At 36.7% G+C, this 26,482-nt stretch overlaps 2 protein-coding genes across 7 annotated transcripts in view; one reads left to right on the top strand and one right to left on the bottom strand.

Annotated features, from left to right (window-relative positions):
- The window catches only part of BCAR3 (BCAR3 adaptor protein, NSP family member), a 242,236-nt gene extending 237,957 nt beyond the window's left edge, over positions 1-4,279 (top strand). For all 3 annotated transcript variants that reach the window (XM_042952897.1, XM_042952896.1, XM_042952898.1), the window contains 2 exons: positions 385-597; positions 3,633-4,279. In XM_042952897.1, coding sequence (XP_042808831.1) covers positions 385-597; positions 3,633-3,811 — 392 coding nt within the window. In that variant the 3' untranslated portion in view covers positions 3,812-4,279. The remainder of the gene's footprint in view (positions 1-384; positions 598-3,632) is intronic.
- Positions 4,280-10,424: 6,145 nt separating this feature from the next.
- The window catches only part of FNBP1L (formin binding protein 1 like), a 127,667-nt gene continuing 111,609 nt past the window's right edge, over positions 10,425-26,482 (bottom strand). For 2 of the 4 annotated variants that reach the window (XM_042952891.1, XM_042952893.1), the window contains 5 exons: positions 21,882-21,991; positions 18,310-18,442; positions 17,839-17,933; positions 15,579-15,727; positions 10,425-14,163 (listed from right to left, as the gene is read on the bottom strand). In XM_042952891.1, coding sequence (XP_042808825.1) covers positions 13,985-14,163; positions 15,579-15,727; positions 17,839-17,933; positions 18,310-18,442; positions 21,882-21,991 — 666 coding nt within the window. In that variant the 3' untranslated portion in view covers positions 10,425-13,984. Of the gene's footprint in view, positions 14,164-15,578; positions 15,728-17,838; positions 17,934-18,309; positions 18,443-21,881; positions 21,992-24,976; positions 24,992-26,482 lie in introns of all 4 variants that reach the window. The other 2 variants (XM_042952895.1, XM_042952892.1) reach the window with 2 other exon arrangements.

The following is a 26,482-nucleotide window of genomic DNA, read 5'->3' as shown; positions in this document are numbered from 1 at the left end:
GGATGTATGCAGGGTTGATTTTCAAAGCTAGATGTTTTGGGGGCTTGTCTCTTTGGTGCAGGTCTTAAACGCAGGGAGGCTGCAAGTTTTGAGTTCTCTCCCAATTGTGGGTTGCTGTGCCAGGGTTGGGGTTTATGACAAGACTGGGTCCTGACCTCTCCTACCTGCTTCAATGTGGACCACGTTTTGTTCACCTGATATGTAGGAGTTGCTCAGTTTTTAGTTTTTTTCCAGAGGAATTTCCATATTTACCTGCAGAGTTGGGTGTGTCCACTGGGGGGAGGTAAGCACAGGCTCCTCCTACGTCACCATCTTGAATTGGAACTGTCTTTGCTTAACTTGGAAAAAAGAATACAACATAGAAAACTTTACCCTGTTTTTCAGAGTCTACGTGTGTTCCCCCCAACAAAATATCAGTCCCACTATTGATGCCTCTTGTGACCTTAATGGAGCGCCAGGAGGTCACTTTTGAAGGAACTGACATGTGGGAAAAAAATGACGAAAGCTGTGAGATTATGCTGAACCACTTGGCAACAGCCCGTCTCATGGCAGAGGCTGCAGACAGCTACCGGATGAACGCCGAGAGGATCTTGGAAGGTAAGAGCCATGTTCTATAGGCCACTCTCTACTCTGCAGAGTGATTAGAATGAAGGAACTTTGAAAAAGCATGGATGGTCTCAGGAAAAGACCAAATAGGAAAGATTAAGGCATGAAATTCCATTTCTTACGATGAATCCTTACTTTCTCTTAATCTCTAAGTGACTTGAGAGTCCTGTTTATCCTTTTTTATGTGTTTGTGTCAGTGGCATAGAATAAGCTGAGAGAAAGGGTCAACAAGGAATTGGTCAGCCTACCTACCATTAGAACTCCTGATCAGAGCTATTTGAAGATGTGATGGGCCAATATGGGGAGTTAGACTTCTGTGTGACTTCATTTATCTTCATTCCTGTTTCTTCCCAGTCACACTGGGAGGTGAGCTCCCCTGCTTTTAGCATCAGAGGGTCCAACACAGGTAAAGGCACTGCAGAGACAGCGTGGAGAGAAATATAAACCACCAGTACTTAGGTCTGGATTCATGTAAAGTGTGCCTTAAGTAATGACCACTTAGACTGAAGGAGGTGGATGGAGGTGGGAAGGCCTTCCCTGTAGGACTGCAGCTGAGAAAGAGTCTGTTAAGGGTTTTAAACATGGGAGAGTGTCATGACATGGTCAGATTTATTTTAAATTTTGCATCTGTGTGTGGGAGGCTGGAGGGCTGAAGGCTTGTAGGCAAAAAGACCATTTAGGAAGCAAGTACGAGAAAGAAGGCTTTACTCAAGGTGGTTATCAGGAATGACTATTTTCTCTTCTTCACTGTATTTCTGAAATTCCTCAAGGGCCCAAAGTTATATCCACAAAGTTAAGAAAAAATTATAAAGGGCAGGAGAGGCCTATTTATTTCACCATAAAGCAAAATTGTTGCTTCAGAACCAGAATTTGGGTCTAAACAATTTATACTGTATCTGCTGTAGGTTTAAGAACTACATACCTGTTTCAAGTTTTTCCTCAGAAAGTTCTCCACAGTTGGCAGTGTAGGATTCAAAAAATAAAAGCACATAATTCAATTCACCAGATATTAGAGTGCCTATTTATACAAGGGTAATAACTATACTACCCTAGATGTTGCCTAAGCCAATATATTAGAATGGGTTTTGAGAAAAGCACTTTAAGCTGCTCTATAGCAAATCACTTTAAAGGTATCTAATGGTATTTCTCAGTTAATCCTGCTACAGGTTTACATAGCAAGTTCCCATTGCTGGAAGTAACTATGAACCCAGTAGGAGCAGAGATCTGCTCAACTAACAAATACCCAGCCCAAGGCAGGGACTCAAAGCATGTTAACTGAATGAATGGAAGTCGTCATCTGGCCTCCAGGATGTTATCTGTCAAAGATATTCTGGCTTCACATGGAAGGATGGACAAAGAAGGCTTCTATTCTTAACCACAAAGATCCTATAAATCTAGATGGTAGAGATATATTTAAGGACAGAGCAGATTAAGCCATAAGTAATCAAAGATGAGAACCACAGCCTGTCTGACTCTTTGGCTGTTGGTCTCTACTTCACTAATAGAGTTGACTGAATATTCTTGGCTTTAAGTAGAGCAGATCTTCTCTTATGAAACAGAGGGAGAGAGTCAAGAAACAGATCCACACATATGGCTGTCAATATATTTTTGAGAAAGGTGCCAATGAAATTCATTGGATTTAGTCTTTCAACAAATGGTGCTGGAACTATTGGATATGATATGCAAAAGAAAAAATGAATCATCTTTACTGCATACCATATACATTAATTAATCCAAAATGGATCATAGACCCAAATTAAGAGCTAAAGTATAAAGCTCCTATAAGATGACATAGGGAAAATTCACTGTGGCCTTGGATTAGCAAAGCTATTTTAGGACCCAAAAAGCCTGAACCACACCAAAAAATGCTGATGAATCAAAATTCTAAATTTTGCTCTTCAGAAGATACCATTAAGCGAGTAAAAAGGCAAGCCACAGACTATAAGAAGATATTTGCTAAACATTTATCCAATTAAGGATTTATATCTAGACTGTATAAAGTACTCTTAGAATTCATTAAGACGACAAACAAGATTTGAAAAGACGCTACACCTGAGCAGATCTTCAAATGACAAATAACTACAAAGATGTTCAAAGCATTAGTCATTAGGGAAATATAAATTTAAACCACAGTGAGATAATACACACTGTCTAGAATGGTTACAATTTAAAAAGAATGATAATACTAAGATTTGGCAGCTTGTGGAGAAGCTGGGAATATAAAATGGTACAACCATTTTGGAAAAGAGTTTGACAGTTTCTCTAAAATAAACATAGATTTACCATATGCCCCAGTAATTCCTCTACTAGAGAAAACACATGTCCGCGCAAAGACTTATATACAAATGTTTACAACAGTATTCATAACAGCCAGAAACTGGAAACAGTCCGAATCTATCAGTTGGTAAATGGATAAACAAAACGTGGAATGTCTGTATAACTGAATACTACTCAGCAGTGAAAAGGAATGAATTGATAACAGGCAACAACATGGAATACTCTCAAAAACATGATGCAAAATAAACCAGACCTAAAGGCCACATTGTAGGTTTCCATTTCTATCAAATCTGTAGGTGAAACAATAGCAACAGAAAGCAAAGAGGCACTAGGTAACTTCTGAGGGTGACAGAAATATTCTAAAAGTGGTGGGGATGGTTCTACAACTTGTACAGGGTATTCTAAATCAAACTGTGCAGAATCATGACACGTAAACTGTACATCAAGAAAGCTGTAAAAACAGAACAAGGTACTTTAAACACTTTCCCACAGTGGCTTGTGCACACCAATTTTATTCTGTCCTGTTTTAGTGAGTCTCCTTGGTATCCCTTCTCTGAAAGTGCTCAGGTCCTTGACCCATGGGGCTCTGCCCTTCCCTTATGGAAAACAGAGCCTGGATTTTTCCTTGGGGCTCTTCTTAAAGTTCTGATACAAGATGAAGTTTATTTTGATCCTACCTACCTTATGCAAGTAGTCAGTCTTTCAGTCTGTATTCGAAAACTGAATTAACTGTTCTCTTTTTATATTAGGTTTTCAACCAGATGAAGAAATGAGTGAAATCTTCAAGACTGAATTTCAAATGCGATTGCTATGGGGCAGCAAAGGTGCACAAGTCAATCAGACAGAAAGATATGAGAAATTCAACCAGATTTTAACTGCCCTCTCACGTAAATTGGAACCTCCTCCAGTAAAGCAGGCAGAGCTTTGATAACTCGAGAATACCTTAGGATATTATTTCAAGCTTCTCCAGTTTCTTCTTTGGGAAGGCTTATTGTTTGATAAAGTAACAATGTGCAAATCTGACAGTATACAAGCTTTTAGTATCCACAGGATATTAAACATGTAAATTGCACAGAGTACACTTATTTATGAATTGTTTAAAATTACTACTGATTTTAAAATGAAGATAATTTATTATGAAGGTAACTATTGCTAATGTTGATCAGCAAATTTAAGAGAAGATCTGGCTATGTTGGCTGGTTGCTTTCTATTACTGAGGCGTTTGACCATTTTAAATTTCTTGTCAGATAAGTGTAAATAGAACAGAGTTTAAAAGCATGAAACATTTCAGAAGGTATCAGTTGTATGATATTCTTTAAATATGAGAAATGTAAATAGTCAAATGAAAATATATCTTTTTGTGAAACAATTTTATCTAGTCTCTTTAATAAACAACTCATCAGCATAGAATAATCTTATCTCCTACCTTCTTCCCTAGAGACTATATCCTAATAAACCAAAATTAATGAACGTGGGATGGAGAATTTAAGGTTCGGCCTGGGAGACTGAATAGTTATATAGGGCAGACCTGTGGTGTTTGCTAGCAGTTGACTTTGGTCAGGTTAACCTCCTCACATCCTGTGTGCAACACAGCACCTGATATAAAGTAGGTACCCAGATGTTAGTATATTTCATGACATCAATGCATTTGAAACTAATGGGACTGTGAGCTTCCAGTCCCAGATGGCAACACAGGAAGACCCTGAACTCACCTCTTCCACAGATACACCAAATTTACACCTATTTATAGAGCAATTCCTCCTAAAGAACTGAGAGCTGACTGAACAGCTTCTGCTCAACAAGAGGTAGAAACCACACAGAGAACAGCAAGAGGGATGGTGACACAGTAACAAAGGGGACCCCCCCCCCCCCACACACACACACCCAAAGCTGCGAACTGCAGTGAAGAAGGATGGTACTGAAAAACCGTGAGCAGATTCGTTTGCCCTGGGGCACAGGAAAAAAAAAAAGTGCCATGGTTTAAAAGGGCTACTAGAACATGAACTAGCCCTAGCACTCTGCCAAATAGTTGGGGAGCTGCTGGAACTCTCTGGGTCAGAGAGACTAATGAGCACCATTGTTTCCCTTTCACCTTAACAGTGCAGATAGGAACATGGTCCTGGCACCATAGCCGGCCTGCCACCTTGGTGAGCCCCAGGCCCCTAGCCCACAGCAGCCCCAGATGCCCTGGGGTGGGGAAAAAAAAAAAAAGCCATAGTTTAAAAGAGCAACTAGAGGGGCGCCTAGGTGGCTCAGTTAAGCATCCAACTTTGGCTCAGAGCAAACTCAACGTGGTTCAATGAGTTCGGGACCCGAGTCTGGCTCTGTGCTAACAGTTCCAGAAGGAAAGAAAGTGGGGTGGGGAGGAAGCAATTCATCTAGAAGAAAGGGTGGAGACTTAAGGACTGTCAAGCAGAGAAACTGGTAGGCTTTTAGGTATATTAAAACAACAGTGTCTACCATGTGAGGTTGAAAAGTTAATTAAAACAACATAAGCCAGGAATGGGGACATTCGTTACTAGAGTTCTGATCAAGTGTTATTCTTCTCATCGGTAGAAGAATTAAACATACTGATTAGCTTTAAGTATATAGAATGTCAAGGGTAAATGCTATTAAGAAAAATTAGGGTCAAAGTTTCAAACAGTGGAAGAAAAAATGGAGAAAATAAAAAAATATATATGTAAAGAGACAGTAAAGTGAGATGAATAGCAGGCACAAAAATGACAGAAATAGGTCCAAATTTATCAATAATCATTACAAACATAAATACACTGAACCTGCCAGTTAAAAGAGCATTCTAGATTTAACACAAAACCACCTTATACTCTAAGAAACATAAAGCATAAAAATACATAAAAAAGTAAAGTGCGTTAGAAAAGGTCAGGATAATTATAGGAGAACAGGTTGTGATCAGGAGGACACATTGGGAGTCTGGAGTGCTGGTAATGTTGTATTTCCAGACCCAAGTGTTGACTTTCTAGTAACTTAAGCTTACATTTAAGTTTTATGCATTTCTCTGAACGTATACTTTATAACAAGGTATTAAAACATTTGCAAAAAAAATGTGATACCTAGGAATGGTTTTAACAAAAGATGTACAAGAATTTGGTGAAAAAAATTTTTAACTTTAAACATCTGAAGAAAAGTAAATGAACGGGAGCATCATGTTCCTAGATTTCAAAATTTGGTATCAGAGATACTAGTTCTTAAAATGACCTATAAGCTCAATGCAATCCCAATCAAAATCCAACAGGATTTTTCAAGCTTTATCAGGTTTTCCTAAAATTTACATGGCTAGAAGTAGTCAACACCATCCTAGGAAGTTAAGATGGAGGGAGGGGGGAATCTGTTCTACTAGATCTAAAAGCTGATTATTAAGCTACAGTAATTAAATTGTCATTGGAAATTTGATAAATGACAGAACTTTGGCAATCAGTGAGGGAAAGGATGACTTTTTAAATAATTCTTGGACAACTGGTTAAGCAAATGAAAGGGAAGAAAACAGCCCCTTGCCTCCTATCATACACCAAAATAACATACATGCAAAAGGCAAAACTATAACACATTTAGAAGGAAATCTAGAATATCCTTTTTACTTTGAATCAAGGATGAATTTCTTAAACTAGACAGAAAACATTAAATATAAAAGATTGGTCAATCTACATTAAAACAGACTTCTACTCATCAAAAGAGGTCATAAATTGAAAGAACAAAGAGATGTTACTAAAAAGACATGAAATTAACCAAAGATTAGTATGGTAGGCAGCCTCCAACAATGGTCACTGACCGTCCCTGCAGCCTGGTGTTCACACCCTTCTGTTGTCCCCTCCTACACTGTACCAGGTTTGCTCTGCATTACCAAGTACATGGGGCAGAAGTAATGCTGTATCATGTCTGAGATTAGGTTACAAAAACTACAGCTTCTGTCTTTTTCTCTTGGATCCCTGAGGCAAGCAAGATGCCATGTTCTGAGCATCCCTATGAAGAAATCCACACGGCAAGGTCCTGAGGCTGGCCAACAATCATGTGACTGACACCTTGACTGCAGCCTCCTGAGAAACTAAGCCAGTTTTATTATGCTACACAGCAAAATAACTAATTAGCATCCTTAATACATAAAGAATTCCCATGAATAGATATGGAAAGATAACCAGAAAAAAATGGGCAAAAGATAAAAACAGGCTTTTCACAGAAAATGCAAAGTATGTTTAACTTCATCAGTAAACAAGGAAAAGCAAATTAAAGATACATACCATTTTCATCTGTCGAAATGACAAAAATTGGCCAGGATATGGAGCCTAAGTAACCTTGATATACAAGTTGTAGGTATGTAGAACTGTTATAATCACTGTGAAGGAAAAATGTGGCATTTTTTTTTTTTTAAACTGAAGATAAATATAACCCATAAACTAGCAATACAGAACTCTTGTATCTGTAAACATGCATAGAATGTGCACAGCAGCATTGTTTATGCAAGCAAAATTCAGGACATAGCCCAATTGTCCATCAAGAGGATGGATAAATTGTGTATTTATATAATGGAATACTATACACACTAAAATGAATTATACACACTAAAATGAACTATGCATAAACATGGATAAATCTTAGAGCTCTGAGTGAAAAACCAAGTCTCAGAAGATACCATACAATATTCAAAATATTTAAATCTTAATATATAATTCATATATGAATCAACAATAGATGTCAATGTGTAAATCAAGAAAATAAACCCTTTATTTTTTCTAATGTTTACTTATTTTTGAGAAAGAGAGCGCAAGCAGGGGAGGGTCAGTGAAAGAGGGAGACACAAGATCTGAAGCAGGCTCCAGGCCCCGAAATGTCAGCAGAGCCTGACATGGGGCTCAAACTCCCCAACCATAAGATCGTGACCTGAGCCAAAGTCGGATGTGTAACCTATTGAGCCACCCAGGGGACCCAACCCTTGTATTCTTTAAATAAACCAACTACACAATAAAACTTTATCAAGTGATGAAAGTAGCACAAATCATTCAGCAATCACTAATAATTTCCAAATCACTTGTTTCAACAGGTGGGTTGGTAGAATTTTTTTGACATGGCTCCCACCAGCTAAATGATACCCTCATATGCGGATGCAAACTCTTCCAAGGACTTACCCCATTCAATTGGTAGTCATTAACGAATATGCTGTTTGGCACCTGAAGAGAAGGGACATGCAGCTGATCCCCATCTTAACAGACAGGATAGTACCACCTGGGTGCTGGCTATATGCCAAGAGCTAGTGGCAGGTGCTCCCAACTAGAGATAAAGGGTGAGAAGACGGGGCTAATTGGGTGGGGACTGATGATCTTGGTTGCCGGAACTGGAAACTTGTGTTTCTGTCTCATTTCATACCCAAAACTGCCCCCAGCCCCTGCATTGGCCAACCAAGAAACAATGACTGGTTGGATGAGCAGCTTGGTTAGGTCAAGAAGGGTGAACTTGTAGAGATGGGGAGGGCAAACAACATGATACTCCTGTCTGGAGATCAGCCAAGGGAAGAGAGGGAAGAAAAGAGCAGTTGTGTTATCACTTGCTTTAGAGCATACTCTTCTGGGTAGGAGAATCGTGGAAGAGTCACTAGCCTCATGCCTCTTCAGTGCACACGACAGGCCACTCTCCACCACAGAACAAGTTGCCAAAATGTTAAAAAAAAAACAAAACAAAACAAACTAAAGGGCCATTACTGCACCACAAGGGGCTACGTCCCTAAACACCTGTGCCTGCCTGCCACACTCCCTTCCAATCTTCCCAGCTGCTACCAGAGCTTAGACACATGTTGCCCTTCAGCAGGATGAGGCATTTCTCTGGGAGGATGAACAGATGAGATCCTCTTTAGATTGGTTGCCCAGGTTCCTCTTCCCACTCAAGGGCTTACAAAATCAGATAAGATTCCCCAACACTTGAAATAATAGTAAATCTACTGTAAGTCCTTCAGCTTTGTCCCCAGTGCTCAAACCAGAAATGCATCACAAAGTATCACGTGTGGTTTTTGAGATAAACCTCCATGTACTGGAACTTATATTCGTTATACTTTATGCAAAAACATGGAAAGCTAATCACGTTTTGGAAAAAATATGCTTGTGGTAAAACTAAGAAAAACAAAGAAATTCAGGATAGTGGTTATCCTTGAAGGAGAGGAAGAGGAATTTTCTATTTAAGTTGGGTGGCAGATTTACATTTATTATGTATGGTTCATACATATCTTCCACAAGAAGTTTTCCTCGGGGTTGATATTCTGGGTTTACCAAGTCAGCTTTATTGTGAGCTCCCATTTTCTACAATAATGCTATCACCACCTTACAAGAATGAGTAAGAAATTCTGTCAAATGCTGAAACTGTGCTGGAGTCAAGACATTTATGTCTGTTGAGTTTCCCAGTTGTATCTAAAGAAAGGAATGAGGTTAATTTGATGTGGCCTGTTCTCAGCTTAGGATCTAGGTCAGTTGTCCATCACATTTTCTCTTAAATGCTGACAAAATTGTCAAGTACTTTTAAGAGTTGTCAAACTTTTCAGAACTTACTCCTCACCTGTATTTTTCCATCTCTAATCTTTTGGCACCTCTTCTATTTTCTGTAGTTTCTTACTCACAGTAACTATACTCAGGAATGCATTTGACCCCAGGTATATGATGAGCTCATTGAAATAGGTTTGGTGTTTCTTTAGATTTTTTTGTCTAAACTAATAGCTTCTCACAAAGAAAATCTATCCTTTTCAACAAGTCTGGAGATCATTTTCCTCTTGAGATTGTTACAGGGATGTTATCTTTCCCTAGCAAGTTGGATTTGACTTCCCTGATCTCAGTTCAGATAGCAAAAGCCCTTTTCATTGTTTTGAGTTTTTGTTACTGACACTGTTTTCCTGCCACTTCCAAGCTTGGCATAGATCTCTATTAATCACAACAACAGAGACCCCTCCTTGTTCAGGATTAACCCTGAGTTTTATTCTCTTTTGGGGTTTCTAGAAGTTAACAGTCATAGCTTCATATTTGCCCCTTTAAAAAGCTGAATCTTCTGCAATTAAGATTACCTAAAACAACAGACGTGACACTAACTGTAGCAAACGATACCTTCCCATGTTTTGAAATGCCAGGAAGACCAGGTGCTCTCTGACCAGGAATTCAAGCAGAAGCACAGTAAATGCTGTCCAGCCTGTGGGCAGACTGAGGTATGTGGCGTAGGGTCACTTCTTATGGACGCAGAGGAGAAGACAGTTTAAAAGGAAAGTTTGTGCAACACAGCTACAGTAGAATAAAGATAAAAAGTTCAAATTACCACACTCAATTTAAATTTACTCTAAAGAAACAGCTTCCCCCCCCCTTTAGGAAAGCTTGAAAGAAACTAAAATAAAATTTCCAAAACTGCTTTGCAAAAAAAGTCACTCCACACAGATGCTTCCACTTATAGAACTTGTCATCTACTTTGTATCATCAGGCATTTAGCACACCCAAGAACAAAATCATGACATCTCTTTAGTTCACGTAGGAGTAAGAGATAGATAACACACTATACACCTTAACTGACCATGAAAAGATTGTTTTATTCCATGAAAATATTCTCAACAGAGAACACTATCTTAAACAAAGCATTTACCATTAAGAAATCAACATGTGCACAAAAAGAGTAAAAATTACTGAAAAATTAAAGATTTCTTTTGGACAATTCACATGTTCAAAATTTAAGAATGATTTAAGAATGATTTAAACTGTGCAAGTACAAATGTCTGTCCTATTGTAATAACCCACGTACAGGTTGCACTATGCCACGTGAAGGACCTTGCCTCCTACGGAAGCAAATCCTGCTTTGAGAAAAACAAACAGTAGCCTGAAAAGAACAGTTAGTCCTTACAAGAAAGCCTTAAACTTTGCCCTCTGTGGCCGTCAGCCAAAAAAACACAAGCACTTCAGGCTTTGTACAGAGGACAAACACAGCCAGATCACATTTCCTCCTCATTGCTAACCTTTAAAATAAAAATAGCACTAGATTTTAAAACTACTTTATGTAGTCTGTCAGTATTGAATAATGTCACATTATATAAATAACCCTGTAAAGAGATTCAAAATCTAAACTTCATAGTTTACTAGCCTCAAAGGTAATACGCTATATGTCAGCTGTGTAACAGGGGTGCACTTGATCTTATGAAGGCATTAACTTTCACACAATTGTCATTCAGCTTTAGTATAACTGCTAGTAGGATTCAAATAACACTGGGAAAGAATTATTAAAGCAGTCACACAGCTTCTAAAATATTGCTTAAAATCCAATAATACACAGACCCATTTCACGTTCTTTCTTCCCTCAAAACAGTAAAGAACAAAATTAATGAAGCTTCTGTGGTACAAATATCCCCCCACCCATGCCCATCTCCCTATTAAACACTACTAAGAAATTAGTTAAGATACAAGTCATTAACAGAATCACAAATGCGAGGCAGGACAACATGAGCAACAGGCGCACTAACAACAATTATATTTACAAGTATAAACATACAGGAATTTCCATTGTACAAGTAAAAGTGCACATAGATCATTACAAAGTTTCACTAAATTTTATCTGGTTGAAACAAAAGCATCACTTGGAAACAGACTACCATTTTAATAAGAACATGGTCACCCCAAATTAAAACACAATGGGGAGGCGGGGGGGGGGGGGGGGGGGGAGTCCATAAAACTTCTCCTAAAAACACTGAGTAAAGTAAAATGGACTTGGACATGTCTTTAGTCTGATGCATAAATTTGAAGATGCACCATCACACATGGTAGAGCTCTAAAAGCCACCTACCAAGGCTACATCGGCACCCGTGGCAGCGCTGCCGAGTTAAAGGAGGTCGCACCGAGCTGACACATAAAGCCCTTTGTGGGATACTGTAGTGGTAGTGTTGGCAATCGACAGGTTTAGGCACTCTAGTTTAAGGCAGCATTTGAATGGAAGCAGCTGACTTCTGACAACAGTCCTGTGTCTTGAGGTGGTGAGGATCTTGTGTGTTTATTATGCCAGGATTTCAGTGCTGACTATAGATTCTTCCCAGACTGAGGTGAAGATGGATCACGTTTCAGAGTTCTTTCAACCGGGCTGTAGGCTAGAGCAGAGATGTTTTCTTTTTCTTATCACAGACACTTCAGGTCCACAAACTACTTCTTCATCATGCCCAAACTGGAATGTTTGTAGTGGGGAAGTTATAGCAGCGTACACGAATACTAGGATGGAAACATTAGTGCTGGAGATGTCTGACAAAGTGACTTGCACTACAAATGTAAAACAAAACAAAGGCTTTGACGAGAACAAGGGATTATAAAGACATGCCTGAAAAATCTAGCCCAATCACTCTAGACATGCAACAGGATGTTAAGCAAGCACAGAGGTGACGCAGGCAGACACTGACAAATGGCGAGGGTTCTAACAGACGACGGGTCTAAAAGCCAATTAGAACAGAGCTGGGATAGACAGTCCTGTTGGGACAGCCAAAGAGAAGACAAATTTAATGAGAGCTCTGCATTCTTTCTGATTTAGACATCAGTAAAAGAAATGGAAAAAAAAGGTTAGCCATTTTCGGCTTGTTCCCTTTATGTGAATAATTGTGAATGACCAATTTAAGGATTGGTATTACAGTGATTTTTTTAAAACAATGTATGGAAATGATAATGAAGTTAGTTTAAAAAAAAAAAACAAAACAAAAAACGTCTGCATGCACTCATGCAACTTGCTTCTCTCACTCTCTGTTTGAGCCTGACAACTCTAATACCCTCCCCCTAAAAGCAGCTGCATGTAACCTCCTTCAACATCTTGCCCATTTCCTCAGAAACCCTCTTCAGGAACCTGTAGTCCAGGAGGAAAAAGAAAAGAACAATTACTGAAGACCTTTGGTAAGACCAAAAGGGGTGTTCAGTTTAAAGTGTCTGTCCCCAAAGTGTCTGTCCTAAAATTATTTTACAGTCAGCTATGTGAGAACACCAGAAAAATCTGGGACATGAGCAAAATTAAAGGACCAGTCTCTTAAGGGGCTTCCTCACTTTACTTCCCCACATGACCAGCACTGCACAATCCTTTATGGTACAGTATTTCCAACAAATGCTTGTTGAAATTAATGGGAAAAAATAATCTTGAATTGATGATTTAGCCAAAATGAGGAAATGCCCTAAATGGTGATAAAGATATAGTCATTCAACCCAGTCAGTCAAAAGTTTTCAAAGTAAAATTTGCCAGGACTTGCCTTCAAGATTTCCTCTCAGTGTACTTAGAATCTATTTTCCTACGTATAACTGCTAAATGCTAAACAATCACCAAAACGGTATTTCCCCAAAGACATATTCAAGATGAAAAATACAAGCATTAATTTGGAAGGAAGCTTATACATTATTAAAAATTTGTAGTATACTAGATGAAAATATTTTCAGGTCTCAGAAGAAAACCATTTTATTCACTCAAGAGCTGGACCAGGTGGGCTTATTTTGCAGGTCTCTTGATTAGCCTACTACTGAAATAGATTTATGTTTGAGGTGCTTGTTTTCTTCCTTTAGGAAACCAAAGCAAAGAATAGGGAGGAAAATGAAAATGACTGTATTTCTTATTCTTTCAATAAGCCAACTATGACTTTCCTTCCTAAAAACTGTAGCTACAAAAACTCAAACTCCTATGCTAAACCACTCTTTTGGGAGCCAGCTTTCTATAGCATTTCAGAGCAGTTTTACTTATTTAAATTCACTACAGTCACTGTGTTTTCAGAAGCAAAGTGTGTGTTGGGTGAAGGGGGCTTTCTATCTATGGATTCCTGCCCAAAGATCAAATTCTATAACTTATAAGGCAGAAAAGCACAAATCTTTCACAGAGACTTAAGCAGGACATAAAGCAAAAGGCATCAATTAAGCTTCACACCAATGTCACTCAAATGGTAAAACATCATGAGAACGGTTTCTTGTGGTACTATTCACATCTTTAAGATAAACCCTACACTCAGCTCACATAGTGAACAATGTATCTTGGATGCTCTTTAAGTTTTCTTATGTTTTCCCACCCATTGAATGTGTTTCCATTTTCCATTATTGTTCCTATGTCATACATGTCACAAAGCTGCCTGGTTAGTTTAGATGTAAGTTACTGCACCTTTACTGTTTTTCTCTAGAGTTACATCTATGTATGATGTGGGAACGTAGCCTTCTTCACCGTTCTGTCTCCGAGCTCTTGTCCAACCATCACCTTTGTCTTCCTCAATGATGTATAGAACTTCACCTTCTTTCATTGCCAGGGTACCTTCATTATGTCCTAAATGAGAATTTTCACAGCACAAGTGTAATTAAAGTAATAATTTCGAGTAAAAGTTACAAATACAACACAAAACAACATGAAACTCTACTAGATTTCAACATACCTAGAACCAAGAGCCCAGTGACAAGATCTTATTAGCAACAGCTCTATGATGCTTTTGTAGTTTATCCAACACTTTCATATATAACACTATCTCCCTGGAACTGGACAGTGGCCCTGGGAAACTGGCATTATTAATATCACCCCCATATAACAGATGAAGTATCTGAGCTCAATGACATTATATGATTTTACAGGATATTCTAACTCCTATTTCACTTCTCCAACTCTTTTCCCAAATCTGAGTGGCACTGCTGTCTAGAAAATTCATGACGTGTAAATCAGGAAAATATTAAGACTGTGAGAGGGCGGGAAGAAAGAAGAATATAGTTTTGAAAGAGAGCAGACAAAAACACAGGTTCACCTCTGGTGACGGTGAAAGCAGAATAGTCACAGCCACAAAGCACAAACTTCCTTCAAAACCTCATGAACCTCAGGGCTCTCTTTCTTCCCCATTGCCAACCACTCCCAACCCACTTAGCAGTAACAGTTTCCACAAATCAGTCTTCATTTAACATGTTAAATTCTCTAGGTCACATTATAGCAAGCCCTTATTCAGTATTATTTTCTCAGAATGAGGAGTAATTAAAAACTTTACTCAACTTTAAAACTAATACAACGGATGGGTGGGGAAGGACCTTAAGTCATATGCCATTTTATAACAATTTATTTGTGAAAGTGTTACTCTGCTCCTCAGAATTGAGGAAAAGGATTTTTCAAGTCCACAAGCAGAAAAATCTGCAAGAGAGAACCACAATGTCTTCCTTCCCTCACAGGGATTGCTCCCCACCTCTCACAGGGGAAGGATGGCATAGTCAGAAGCTACTACATTCTCTCCTTTTCTCACCAGAAAATATGACGTACAGAGTCAAGCTATAATAGGGACATTTAGCTATGCCATTTGCCTTGTACCTGTCTCTCAATGTTAGCAAGTTACAAGGAAGAGCTTATAGTGGCATCCACTAGACTTCCACTTCCTAGGTTCTGAGCCACCTGCTCAAGCTGCTTAAATTTAGTGATTACATGTAGCATTAGTAAGATCTCTGGGGGAAATTAAATTCTGTATCAACCAAAGTTGACAGTCAAATAAAAATCTGTACTAGGATGCTGATAACACCGGTAATTTTCTTTCAGCGTCATGTATAAAAGAAAAACCTCTATTTGTAATACAGTTAAACAAAAATATTCATACTAATGAGCTGGAATTATAATTTTCTGACAATGTATTATTTAGCTAAGGACACCTAAGTACATGTTTCAGTGTATACAGACTTTAAGGAACCAATGTTATCAAATACAAAAGAAAATCATACCATCAAAAGGGTAGATAGCTTTGCAGTGTCCAATAGCAGGCAAGGGATCGTCATCTTCAAATTCATCATCGAACTCATTGTGATGACCATGTTGTTGGGGTGGCCCTCGGACTTCTTGGTTTGCATCATCAGTGTAACTTCCCTCAGGACTATAAAACATAGAAGTTTATCTCATCAAGTATCACAAAGATGGAAACTTTTCATGCTATCTGAAGGTTGATCTCAGGATCAATTCACAGAACTAAATATCAATGACACAGTTCAAATTAAGCCTTCATTTTCTTAAATGTTTATGATATATATAAATTGCCTGCAATACAAAATGCTTCTTTGTTGAAGTTCCTGAAACTAAAAAATTACAGTGTTCTAGGCATATGGCATGCATTCAACAAATAGGTCTATCACTGGGTCCAGAGATAAAATGGAGAAATGTAGGGAATACTTGCCTTTCATCATTCCGGATTTATCACCTCCTCTTTTGGCAAAAGAACCCTAAAATTCCACAGGAGACCCACCCAGACCCATGGTCAGTTCACAGACTTCCTGGGGAGTTCTGTCCTGGCTCCAGAGGGCCCGTCTCAGCACAGCACTTGTGTGGTCAGAGTGAATAGTTAACGAGTAGGCTTATAACCTGGTCAGATAGAAAAGACCCACAGAGACTTTTCCTTAGGACTGAAGAGAAGCTCCCTCCCTTCCTTTTCCACTGGACTTGGACCTGGAGAAATATGAGCCCAGTGCTTTGGAAGATCACCATATGAAGCCTTCAAATGAAGCCAATATAATGGAAGGTAGAACTGTGAGGTGGAGAGAAACAGTCCTGCGGATATCATCTGAGCTCTTAGACCAAGCTCTCCCTAAAGCAAGCCGATAAAATCCCTTTTCATATTTATTGTCACTGAAAGCAAAAAGACTCCTAATAAAGTTAACTTCCAATTAAGCATACTAACAGGGAGGTTAGTAAAACTCAGAAAATCCAAAAGAACAGATAAACCCATAGGCATCTTTTTCCTTAAAATACTTTTTAAGTCAAAGAGAGAAAAAATGTTAATAATTTTGCTAAAGAATCAAATAACTGAACAAGATAATGGAAAATCTGTATGATCAGAAATTAAAAGCACTTTTAGTATGCCTAAAAGCCACGTTCTTAAATAACACAAACAAGAGAGATTAGATTACTTTAATCTAGGTTTTAACTAGTAAGAAAACCAGTATAGTTGTGGGTTTCTCTTGATATACAGGTACTCTTTCAAAAAGTGGTAAGAGTTTGAGAAGGAAGAACTAACATTTCTCAAGCACATACTGTTCCCAGATATTTTATTATGAGGTGCTCTATGTACATTACTTCATTTATTACTAATAACGCTATATGATAGGTATTTTATTTTTCTATTTCAAGTTTATGCATTTTTGAGATAGAGAATGGGAAGGGGAGAGTGGAGGAGAGAATCCCAAGCATGCTCTGTGCTGTCAGGGCAGAGCCCGATGCAAGGCTGATCTCACAAAAGGGGAGTTCATGACCTGAGCTAAAATCAAGAGTCAGACGATGCTTAACCAACTGAGCCATCCAGGCACCCCTGTATGATAGAGATCTTAATCTCTGTATTTTAGGAAACTGGGACTCAGAGATCATTAAAAATGACTTGCTCAAATTACACTGTAAGTAGTAACCAAGATTTGATACTAGATCTCTCAAATTTTCTCTAAGGAGAATTCTAATTTGTTGGCTCTTAGTGGGGGCAGAGTGGGGAGAGACATATACACAGAGGGGGAAACTGTCACAAATGGTATGAAAGCATGGAAACTTAGCAAAATGCCTTTTGGAAGCTCTGACTCAAACTAAAAATATTGTTTTTTCCTTCACAAAACTTTGAGCAATTTAACAGTTAAGTTTTTCTTCGGCATAAGCCATCCAACTCCATCTAAACCTTAAGGGAATCTTCCCAGGTCTGAGGAGCCTATGCCTTCAGACAGTAGCTCCACAAATTTTCTATGTTCATACCTTTGTTTTTGGATGCATGACAAACTAGAACAAACCAGCAATGGGAAATTTCATATTTTATGTGTAACTACTGTAAAGAAACAAAATCATTTAGGTTCATAAGACTAACGCTATTAAAAGCCAAACCCATTACATCAAGGAAGAAGAAAAAGAACTGTATGGAATTTAGAATGAATTTTAGAACAAAATTTAGAACGAAATTTAGAAAAAAGTGAAAAAAAGTTTGAGGGAAAAAAATACAAATAAAATGCAAAAAGTGACCTTTCTCGTCCCTGTGTTACAAGATGATTTATGTCACTGCTATGTCTTCTGTCTCCTCTCCCACCTGTTTTGCCTTCAACTTCAGAGAGCCAAGCCTTAGGAAAAAAATAAATAAAACTGGGCTTAGTAAGTATTCTTAAAAGCTCAAAAGATAGTCTACAATTAAAATGTGCTTTGAGTTTTTATAATTACGTAATTCTTAGAGAATGGAAACCTTTATTCCAGTTTGACCAACGATCAACTTCATAGCTGATAAGCATAAATGTTTAGTTTTACATAAAGTTTTAATTAAAAAGAAAAACTTGAATGAGGGACTAATTCTAAAGACTATAGACCATAATGATTCCTTTCTTTTAGATAGTAACCCTAAAATTAAATATTTGAAGATAAAATTGTAGCAAAAATCAATTTATCATAATGAAGTTTATACAAATGAATTTGTCTTAGACAACTGCAAAGTAACAAACCTACCTCATTCTTGTGGATTTCCATTCGTAGGCGGTCAATGTTATTCATGGTCTCTGCTAATTTAGGCTGCAAACTCCCTGGATCCCCCATTTGTGGATTTTTCTCATACACATCTTTCATTTTGTTGAGTGCTTCTCTGAAAATGAGAAGGAAGTCACAGAATTAAATATTCACTTCATATGTTCCCAGATAAAAGAGTTTCATTTGATTTGGGGGGCTCTCATGTAGCCTATCTTAAGAGAGTAATAACATCTCTTTAAATATAGTCAAACATTACCTGTTTAAAGATAATGTGCATAAAGATGATTGTATAGAGTGAGCAATTTATGAAGACCGTCTTAAAACATTTGGAATAAAAAAGGAGATTTTTCATTTCTTGCTTCTCATTTATGAGATTTTATATATGTAACATACGTAAGTATATATTACATATATGTATATTGTGTGTGTATACACACACACACGTATGTGTCTTTGTACTTATATAGGTTTAATCAAGGACTGGAAGAATATTCCTCAATATTCTTAAACTCATCATGTCCCAAATCAAATTCATTATATTCCTCCATAGACATATATTCCTCCTTAGTTCACAGCATCTTTGGCCTCCCACTCATCCATGCTAGAAATAGGAATACATCTTTAACTTGACCCTCTCCCAGCTCATTCATCTCCTCCTCATTTCTCTAATCACACCACTGTAGGTTATGTATGCCTCAATCAGCACTGTGACTTCCTCTAATATCTGACATTACTGGCTAACAACTCTTTTCCTTCTTAATTTCCTAGAAGTTACATTTTCTTTTCCTTTCTTCTCACCTCTACTGTCTCATAATGTCCTTCAGTGGCTCTTTCTCAACTTCTGCTCATCCTTTAAATGTGTTACATAAAATGACAGAGGTTTCTTCTCATCTCATCTTATACGTCTTTTTGAAAACGATCCCTTCTACTTTCTAGTTTTACTGAAATATAATTGACTCTACTATTTTAATATCACCTATCTTTAGAAGATTCGAGTAATTTCAGCCTTCTTTCTTTCCTAAGTTTTAGACACTCTGAACAAGTATCCTTTTCGGGGTCCATCTAGTGCCTTTTTTTTTTTTTTAATTCTGTGCTCTTTATTGCTTTTTCTTTTTAAAATAAGCCCCTAAGTGTAGTGCTGAAGTACTGTCTAGTGTTTCTAAGTGCAAGAAGGCTGTGAGATGCCTTATGGAAAAAATGTTATGTGGTTAGATAGACTTTGTTCAGGCATGAGTTACAGTGCTATCAGCCCTGAGTTCAAAGTTAATAAACCAACAGTATATATTATAATGAGTCTTCAAATAGAAACACACATAAAACAAGGTTATAACTGACCAGGTGATGAAAATGTTGTGGCCAGAGGCTAAATGGAGCCTAAACCTGTATTTTCCATTTCAGTCTTCACGAATTCAGTGCTCACAATAACTTTATAGTACATAACTATCACATGCTGGAAAAACTGGACAGCAACATGCAGAAAAATGAACCTAGACCACTTTGTTACACCATACACAAAAAGAAACTCAAAATGGATGAAAGACCTAAATGTAAGACAGGAAGCCATCAAAATCCTTGGGGAGAAAGCAGACAAAAACCTCTTTGACCTCAGCTGCAGCAACTTCTTACCCTACACATCTCCAGAGGCAAGGGAAACAAAAGCAAAAATGAACTATTGTGACCTCATCAAAATAAAAAGCTTCTGCACAGCAAAGGAAACAATCAGCAAAACAAAAAGGCAACCAACAGAGTGGGAGAAGATATTTGCAAACGACATATCAGATAAAGGGTTAGTATCTGAAATCTATAAAGAACTTATCAAACTCAACACCCAAAAAACAATCCAATAAAGAAATGGGCAAAAGATATGAATAGATGCTTCTCCAAAGAAGACACTCTGATGGCCAACCAACATATGAAAAAAGGCTCAACATCACTCATCATCAGGGAAATACAAAGCAAAACCACAATGAGATACCACCTCACACCTGCCAGAATGGCTAACATGAACAATTCAGGCAACAACAGATGTTGGCGAGGATGCAGAGACAGAGGATCTCTTTTGCATTGTTGGTGGGAATGCAAGCTGGTGCAGCCACTGTGGAAACAGTAAAAACAGAACTACCATACGACCCAGCAATTGCACTACTAGGCATTTATCCATGGGATACAGGTGTGCTGTCTCAAAGGGACACATGCATCCCAATGTTTATAGTAGCACTATCAACAATAGCCAAAGTATGGAAAGAGCCCAAATGTCCATTGATGGATGAATGGATAAAGATGTGGTATATATATATATATATATATATATATGTACACACACACACACACACACACACACACACACACACACAATGGAGTATTACTCAGCAATCAAAAAGAATGAAATCTTGCCATTTTCAACTACATGGATGGAACTAGAGGGTGTTATGCTAAGCAAAATTAGAGAAAGACAAATATCATATGACTTCACTCGTATGACTTTAAGATACAAAATAGATGAACATAAGGGAAGGGAAGCAAAAATAATACAAAAACAGGGAAGGGGATAAAACGTAAGAGACTCTTAAATATGGAGAACAAACAGATGGTTACTGGAAGGGTTGTGAGAGGGAGGATGGGGTAAGTGGGTAAGGGGCATTAAGGAATCTCCTTCTGAAATCACTGTTGCACTATATGCTAACTTGGATGTAAATTAAAAAAATAAATAAAAATTAAAAAAACATAACTACCACAAATAATGAGAATTAACTATATTACAGTGTTTCATTTATGATTAAGCATCCCATTATACCTAATGTATAATTCTTAACATCAAAATTTAAATCATTTCTACACCTGAAACTAATGTGATGCGTGTCAACTATACTTCAATTAAAAAAAAAATAAAAATCTGGAACGAAACTGCCTGAGCTACAAAAAAACCAAAAACAAAACCCTCCAAAAACTGTCAATCGTGCTATAGTTTAAGCTCCAATTTTATCTTTACTATAAAAGCAGACAGTAAGGCACCAATTCACTGTAATAACCCTTTATTCATCATAAATATCTGTTCATTAAAACAAAACTGAACCAAAGGAAACTTTTTATAAAATTGAAAAAAAATTACAGCAATGAGTCAATGAATCTGAAGCTGTAAGTAATCAAGTACTGTATGCTAACTTGCTGCAAACAAAATAATTATAGCCTTAGGTTTCTACTGAGCTCAATTTATGTATCAAAGCAAAATGAAAGTATCAAGGTGTAAGAGGCGGTTAATGTTGGTGAAAACTACTGTTGATAATGAACCATTAAACTGTTTTGCAATATTATTGAGGACATGGACTATTATCATCTAATAAGTAAACTGCAACCTAAGAAACTAACATTTCATTTTCATTTATCACACAGCAACCATAAAATTTTGCAAAGTTTAGGAGTGTATTTTTCCCTCAAAAGATATTTTAATTAGGATATATGATTTTTATATCTTCGATACATCACACTTAAACATATCATTCAAAGTATACCCCGAAAGGAATAATAATGGTAAAAAAGACTTAATAGAAGAATACTTTTGGTCTGATTCTTTTTGTAGTTCTCTGTTAAGTTCATCGATGCGTTGCTGTAGTTTTTTACGTCTCTGTTCTGGTGGCAGATGACTGAAATCTTCCAGTGCTGGGCCCTGAAAAGAGAATCTAAATTATAAAAGACATCTTGAGGAAATTTTCTTTTTTAAATATACCCGCTATAAAATAAAAACACACATCAGTTTTAAGTTTAATTTAAAATTAGCCCCAAACTTTTAAGAAGAAATCTACACAGATATGTGTATGTAAATTAAAACAACTATATTGAACAAAGCTTGAATTCCAGTTTATGAAATCATGAAATAGAACAGGTAAAAATATAACCAGATAAAGAAAATTGGTAATGACCACTATCACATCATTTTCAGGTCTTGGCAGTTAAAATAAATACATATGAACCTTCTTACAGCAACAACAACAAAATGGAAACACATAACATTTCTCACCTATACAAATTATTGTTCTTTATATAACATCACCACATTCCCAAATCAAATACCGTGAATGTTCAGACTGCAAATATGAAAAGCTTATACAAATAAGTAGGCAACTTACCTCACAGAGATAATCTAACTGGTGAAATATATTTTAATATTGCATAGTCTCTGAATGATTACACTTATTAAACCACTCTTTAGAACCAAAACATACAAAAGGTAAAACTATCCACTGTGTGAACTGAAAGTAGAAATTATTCTAATAAGGAGTTTATTTTCAATTATCCTTTTGTACAACCAATAACATACCTCAGTTTTTCCCAAAAGAAAGATAAAATCCAAAGATTAAAGATGTGATCCTTCTTTAGGAAAGATGCTTGATGTTTGAAAATTTTTTAATGTTTTAATATTCAAGAAACTATCATTTAGGAAAAAGTACTAGTATTTAGTTGTAAACTCCTGATTCAAATTATGTCTTTCCCATCTTAAGTGTTAATCATGTCACTCATATTAGAGGTTACACAACAGAGCCAATATTAGCAACTATTGATTCTATTTACCATAAACCCATATTTACATAAGTTTTGATACACTCCAAAAATTGATGATACCTATAACTCTTCATTTTTCTTTTTAAAATGGCGATATGAGGGGTGCCTGAGTGGCTCAGTCGGTTAAGTGTCCGACTTCGGCTCAGGTCATGATCTCACGGTTTGTAACTTTGAGCCCCGCGTCGGGCTCTGTGCTGACAGCTCAGAGCCTGGAGCCTGCTTCAGATTCTGTGTCTCCCTCTCCCTCTGCCCCTCCCCTGCTCACGCTCTCTTTCAATAATAAACGTTAAAAAAAAAAAAATTAAAAGAAAATTAAATGGTGATTTGAAGAATATGCCAGTTCAATTTTTAAAGTATTGTTGAAATGAAACTCATCCTTGCTCTCTGGGCCATTTATGCCTATAACATACTTAGTAGCTTTATTTCACCATCTTTAAGAATGTTTCCCTGACTTTTAAAAAAAGAGAAAACTCACTCTTAGGATAGAACCATGATCAAAGGTTAACATTTCATTAATAACAGAATCTCCAGAATTTTCCCCAAGTGGCCTATACATTATGGATATTCAACAAGCTCACCTTAAAAAATAGGGCATCTTGTCTAAGTGGCTTTGGTTTTTTAATCTACCAAGTAGCAGAAATAATAAAATGTCAATCAACCAAATCTGACCTAAATAAATGAATGGCAGAATTTCCTATGCAAGGTGCCTTTAAATTTAGTGGTCAATTATTAATGTTAGTTGTCGGTTTTAATCTAACTTCAGATGTAGGTTTTGAAAAGTATTATATATGTGCCAAAGATAAAACTTTTAATCTATATATTTTTAAATATTTCTTAAAATTTTGAAAAACTATCTAGTGAAGAAATATATTTCAATGTGGGTATTTTTTGGTATTACAATAAACTCACAATTACCTGTAAGTAAACCTGCCTGCTTCCCACTTACCCCTAATCAAACCTTGTTCTCAAATTTAGTAACAGTAGGTATGAAAGCATTTCTAATATCCCATTTTGACATAACCTATTCTTTTATAGAATTTGAGAGCTAAACACTATTTCCAATGGATATAAAGACCTGTGAGGTATTTATTGACAACTTCTACTACAAGGGAATACATTTTAAAAAGACTAAACTGAAAGTCTGAAAGAAACTGGTCTGAAAGAGAGTGGTCTACTTTCTAAAAATAAGAAACTATGCAACCCCCAATGATTTGGGGGTTAGGTCTTCACAATGCAGTTCCATTAATGTGATTGAAATGCATAAAGGACCACCTCACTCACACACACACACACACACACACACACACACACACACACACACTCACCCACAACTGCGCAAGCACATACTATATTTAGATTATGTGTACTTTTATTCCCATTCAGTACTACAGAAGAAAGTGACTCTCTAATGAAATTAGTAGGAAATTTTCTTTCTTACTATTTTGAAAATCTAATGATTCTTGTGATAAACTACAAATAACATGTATACAATCTTTTTAAAAGACATTAAAAATCATTTTTAATTTTCCTTGTGTAAAAATATGAACTTTTGTTCTACCATGTAACTTAATGATTAACTATAATTTTATGCTCTGTAACATGACAAGGACTCCACTCAGTAACATTTAGGAACTTAATAGGTTGATTAAAGTTAACCATATTATTTTAGAATTTTATGACATCAAGAAATACTGGCATATGTTGGACTATGGATCAAATTATAACAAGAAAAGACACATACAAGGTAAAAATGTAAGGTTGTACCTTACTACTTAGTCTGAATTAAAAAAAAAAAAAAAACAAACCACAATGTTTTGAGTGGCACCTGGGTGTGAAGTGTCTGACTCTTGATTTCAGCTCAGGTCATGATCTTGTGGTTTGGAAGTTTGAGCCCCACACAAGGCTCTGTGCTAACAGCATGGAGCCTGCTTGGAATCCTCTGTCTCCCTATCTGCCCCTCCCCAGCTCATGCTCGCTCGTTCGCTCTCTCTCTCTCTCTCTCTCTCTCTCAGAATAAACTTAAAAAAAAAAAAAAAAAGTTTTGAGATTATTTAATGTTGGCACAGTATATAGATCAGCACATAAGGCTTACCATCTTCACCGACCACTGAATAGTTCAATGGAAAACAGAAAGAAATGGTAAATTATTCACATGAAATCAATACAGAAGATGCAATAACTTATACTTTTTTTTTTACAATATTAAAATAAATCATGAACATTTCACAATCCAAACAATTATGCCAGAAAAACAATTTTAAGCACATTTTGGGGAAAGTAAATTACTTGCAAAAAAAAAAAAAAATACACTGATGATAATGGGCAGATATTTTCTAAATGCAACAAAAACTTAAAAGTAAATAGAAATTCTCCGTAAGTGGATTTTACTTATAGTTCTTCATTCTCAAAATACTAATATTTGAAAAGCTAAATATAAAGATCCAATATTAGCCACTTGAAAAACTCTTCTATGAAGTATTAAAAAATGAAAAACTCTTCCCAATGCATTAAACAAACTGGCATCACAGGAACTGCTATAGTTCAAAACACTTTTTGAATTTAAATATGTCAAGGGTAACATTTCTACCTTAGTTATAAGGTTTTTTAAAAAAATGTACAGACACATTAGAAACCCATTATCAAAACAATGAGTCACCCAGATTCAAGTTTCCCATACATATTTCTTAACAGACACAAATACATGGGTTGAATGGTGCTTTGAAAACGGAGTGTCTACTTTTCAGTTTTTCTGAAATCCATATGCTCAATAAGCAACACTAAAAATATAACGTCAATTTTTAGAAAGAAAACTAGATAAAATTTTTCTTTCTGAAAATATAAAAGGATATAGCCAGAGTGCTCTCATACAGTATATATACTACACGTGCGGTATGTACCACACATATATACACTAATGGTGTGTGTGTGTGTGTGTCTGTGTGTGTCCGTCCCACATGAGGTGGGTTAGCAGGGCTCTGCAACTGGCAATGCATCTACCAAACATACCAAGTAAACACACGTGTGCATACGTGTCCATGCACACACGCACGCACGCACACACACACACACACACACACACACACTCCTTGTGACCTGTAATATGCAATTTGGCTTTACAAAGCTAATCTTCAATTAATCTTCATTCATTCATGGCTTGCAACCTCTAAAATTTTTATTTTTCCCTGTTTTCTAAATCACGATGTTTAAAGAAGGGGGATGTCAGGTAGAAGAATTTCACATAAAAAATATGAACTTTAATAAATAACTGACAAAAATATCTACCCCTTATCTCCAATGAATTGGCTGTATATATTAATGGTTATGATGATAAGAAAGATGACATTTGCTATCCAGTAGCTTTCCAATTAAGCTTAACATTCTTTAGACTGTCAGTAGTTTCAGGGAACAAAAAGCACAACTTATTTTAGGATCACAAAATTCCTGGTAAAAAGGTTAACAAGTTTAAGTTTTAAAAAGATATTCATGGTCTTCTTTAATATTATTAAGACAAAATTATATAGAGCACAAGAAACAAAATATGTAGAATATTTGAATTTATCTTTTATAATTTTCCCCAGCTAAATTTCTAAGTGAAATA

This window comes from Panthera leo, chromosome C1 (genome assembly GCF_018350215.1).
Source record: "Panthera leo isolate Ple1 chromosome C1, P.leo_Ple1_pat1.1, whole genome shotgun sequence".
Taxonomy (NCBI): Eukaryota; Metazoa; Chordata; class Mammalia; order Carnivora; family Felidae; genus Panthera; species Panthera leo.
This window is presented reverse-complemented; position numbering and strand designations above follow the sequence as displayed.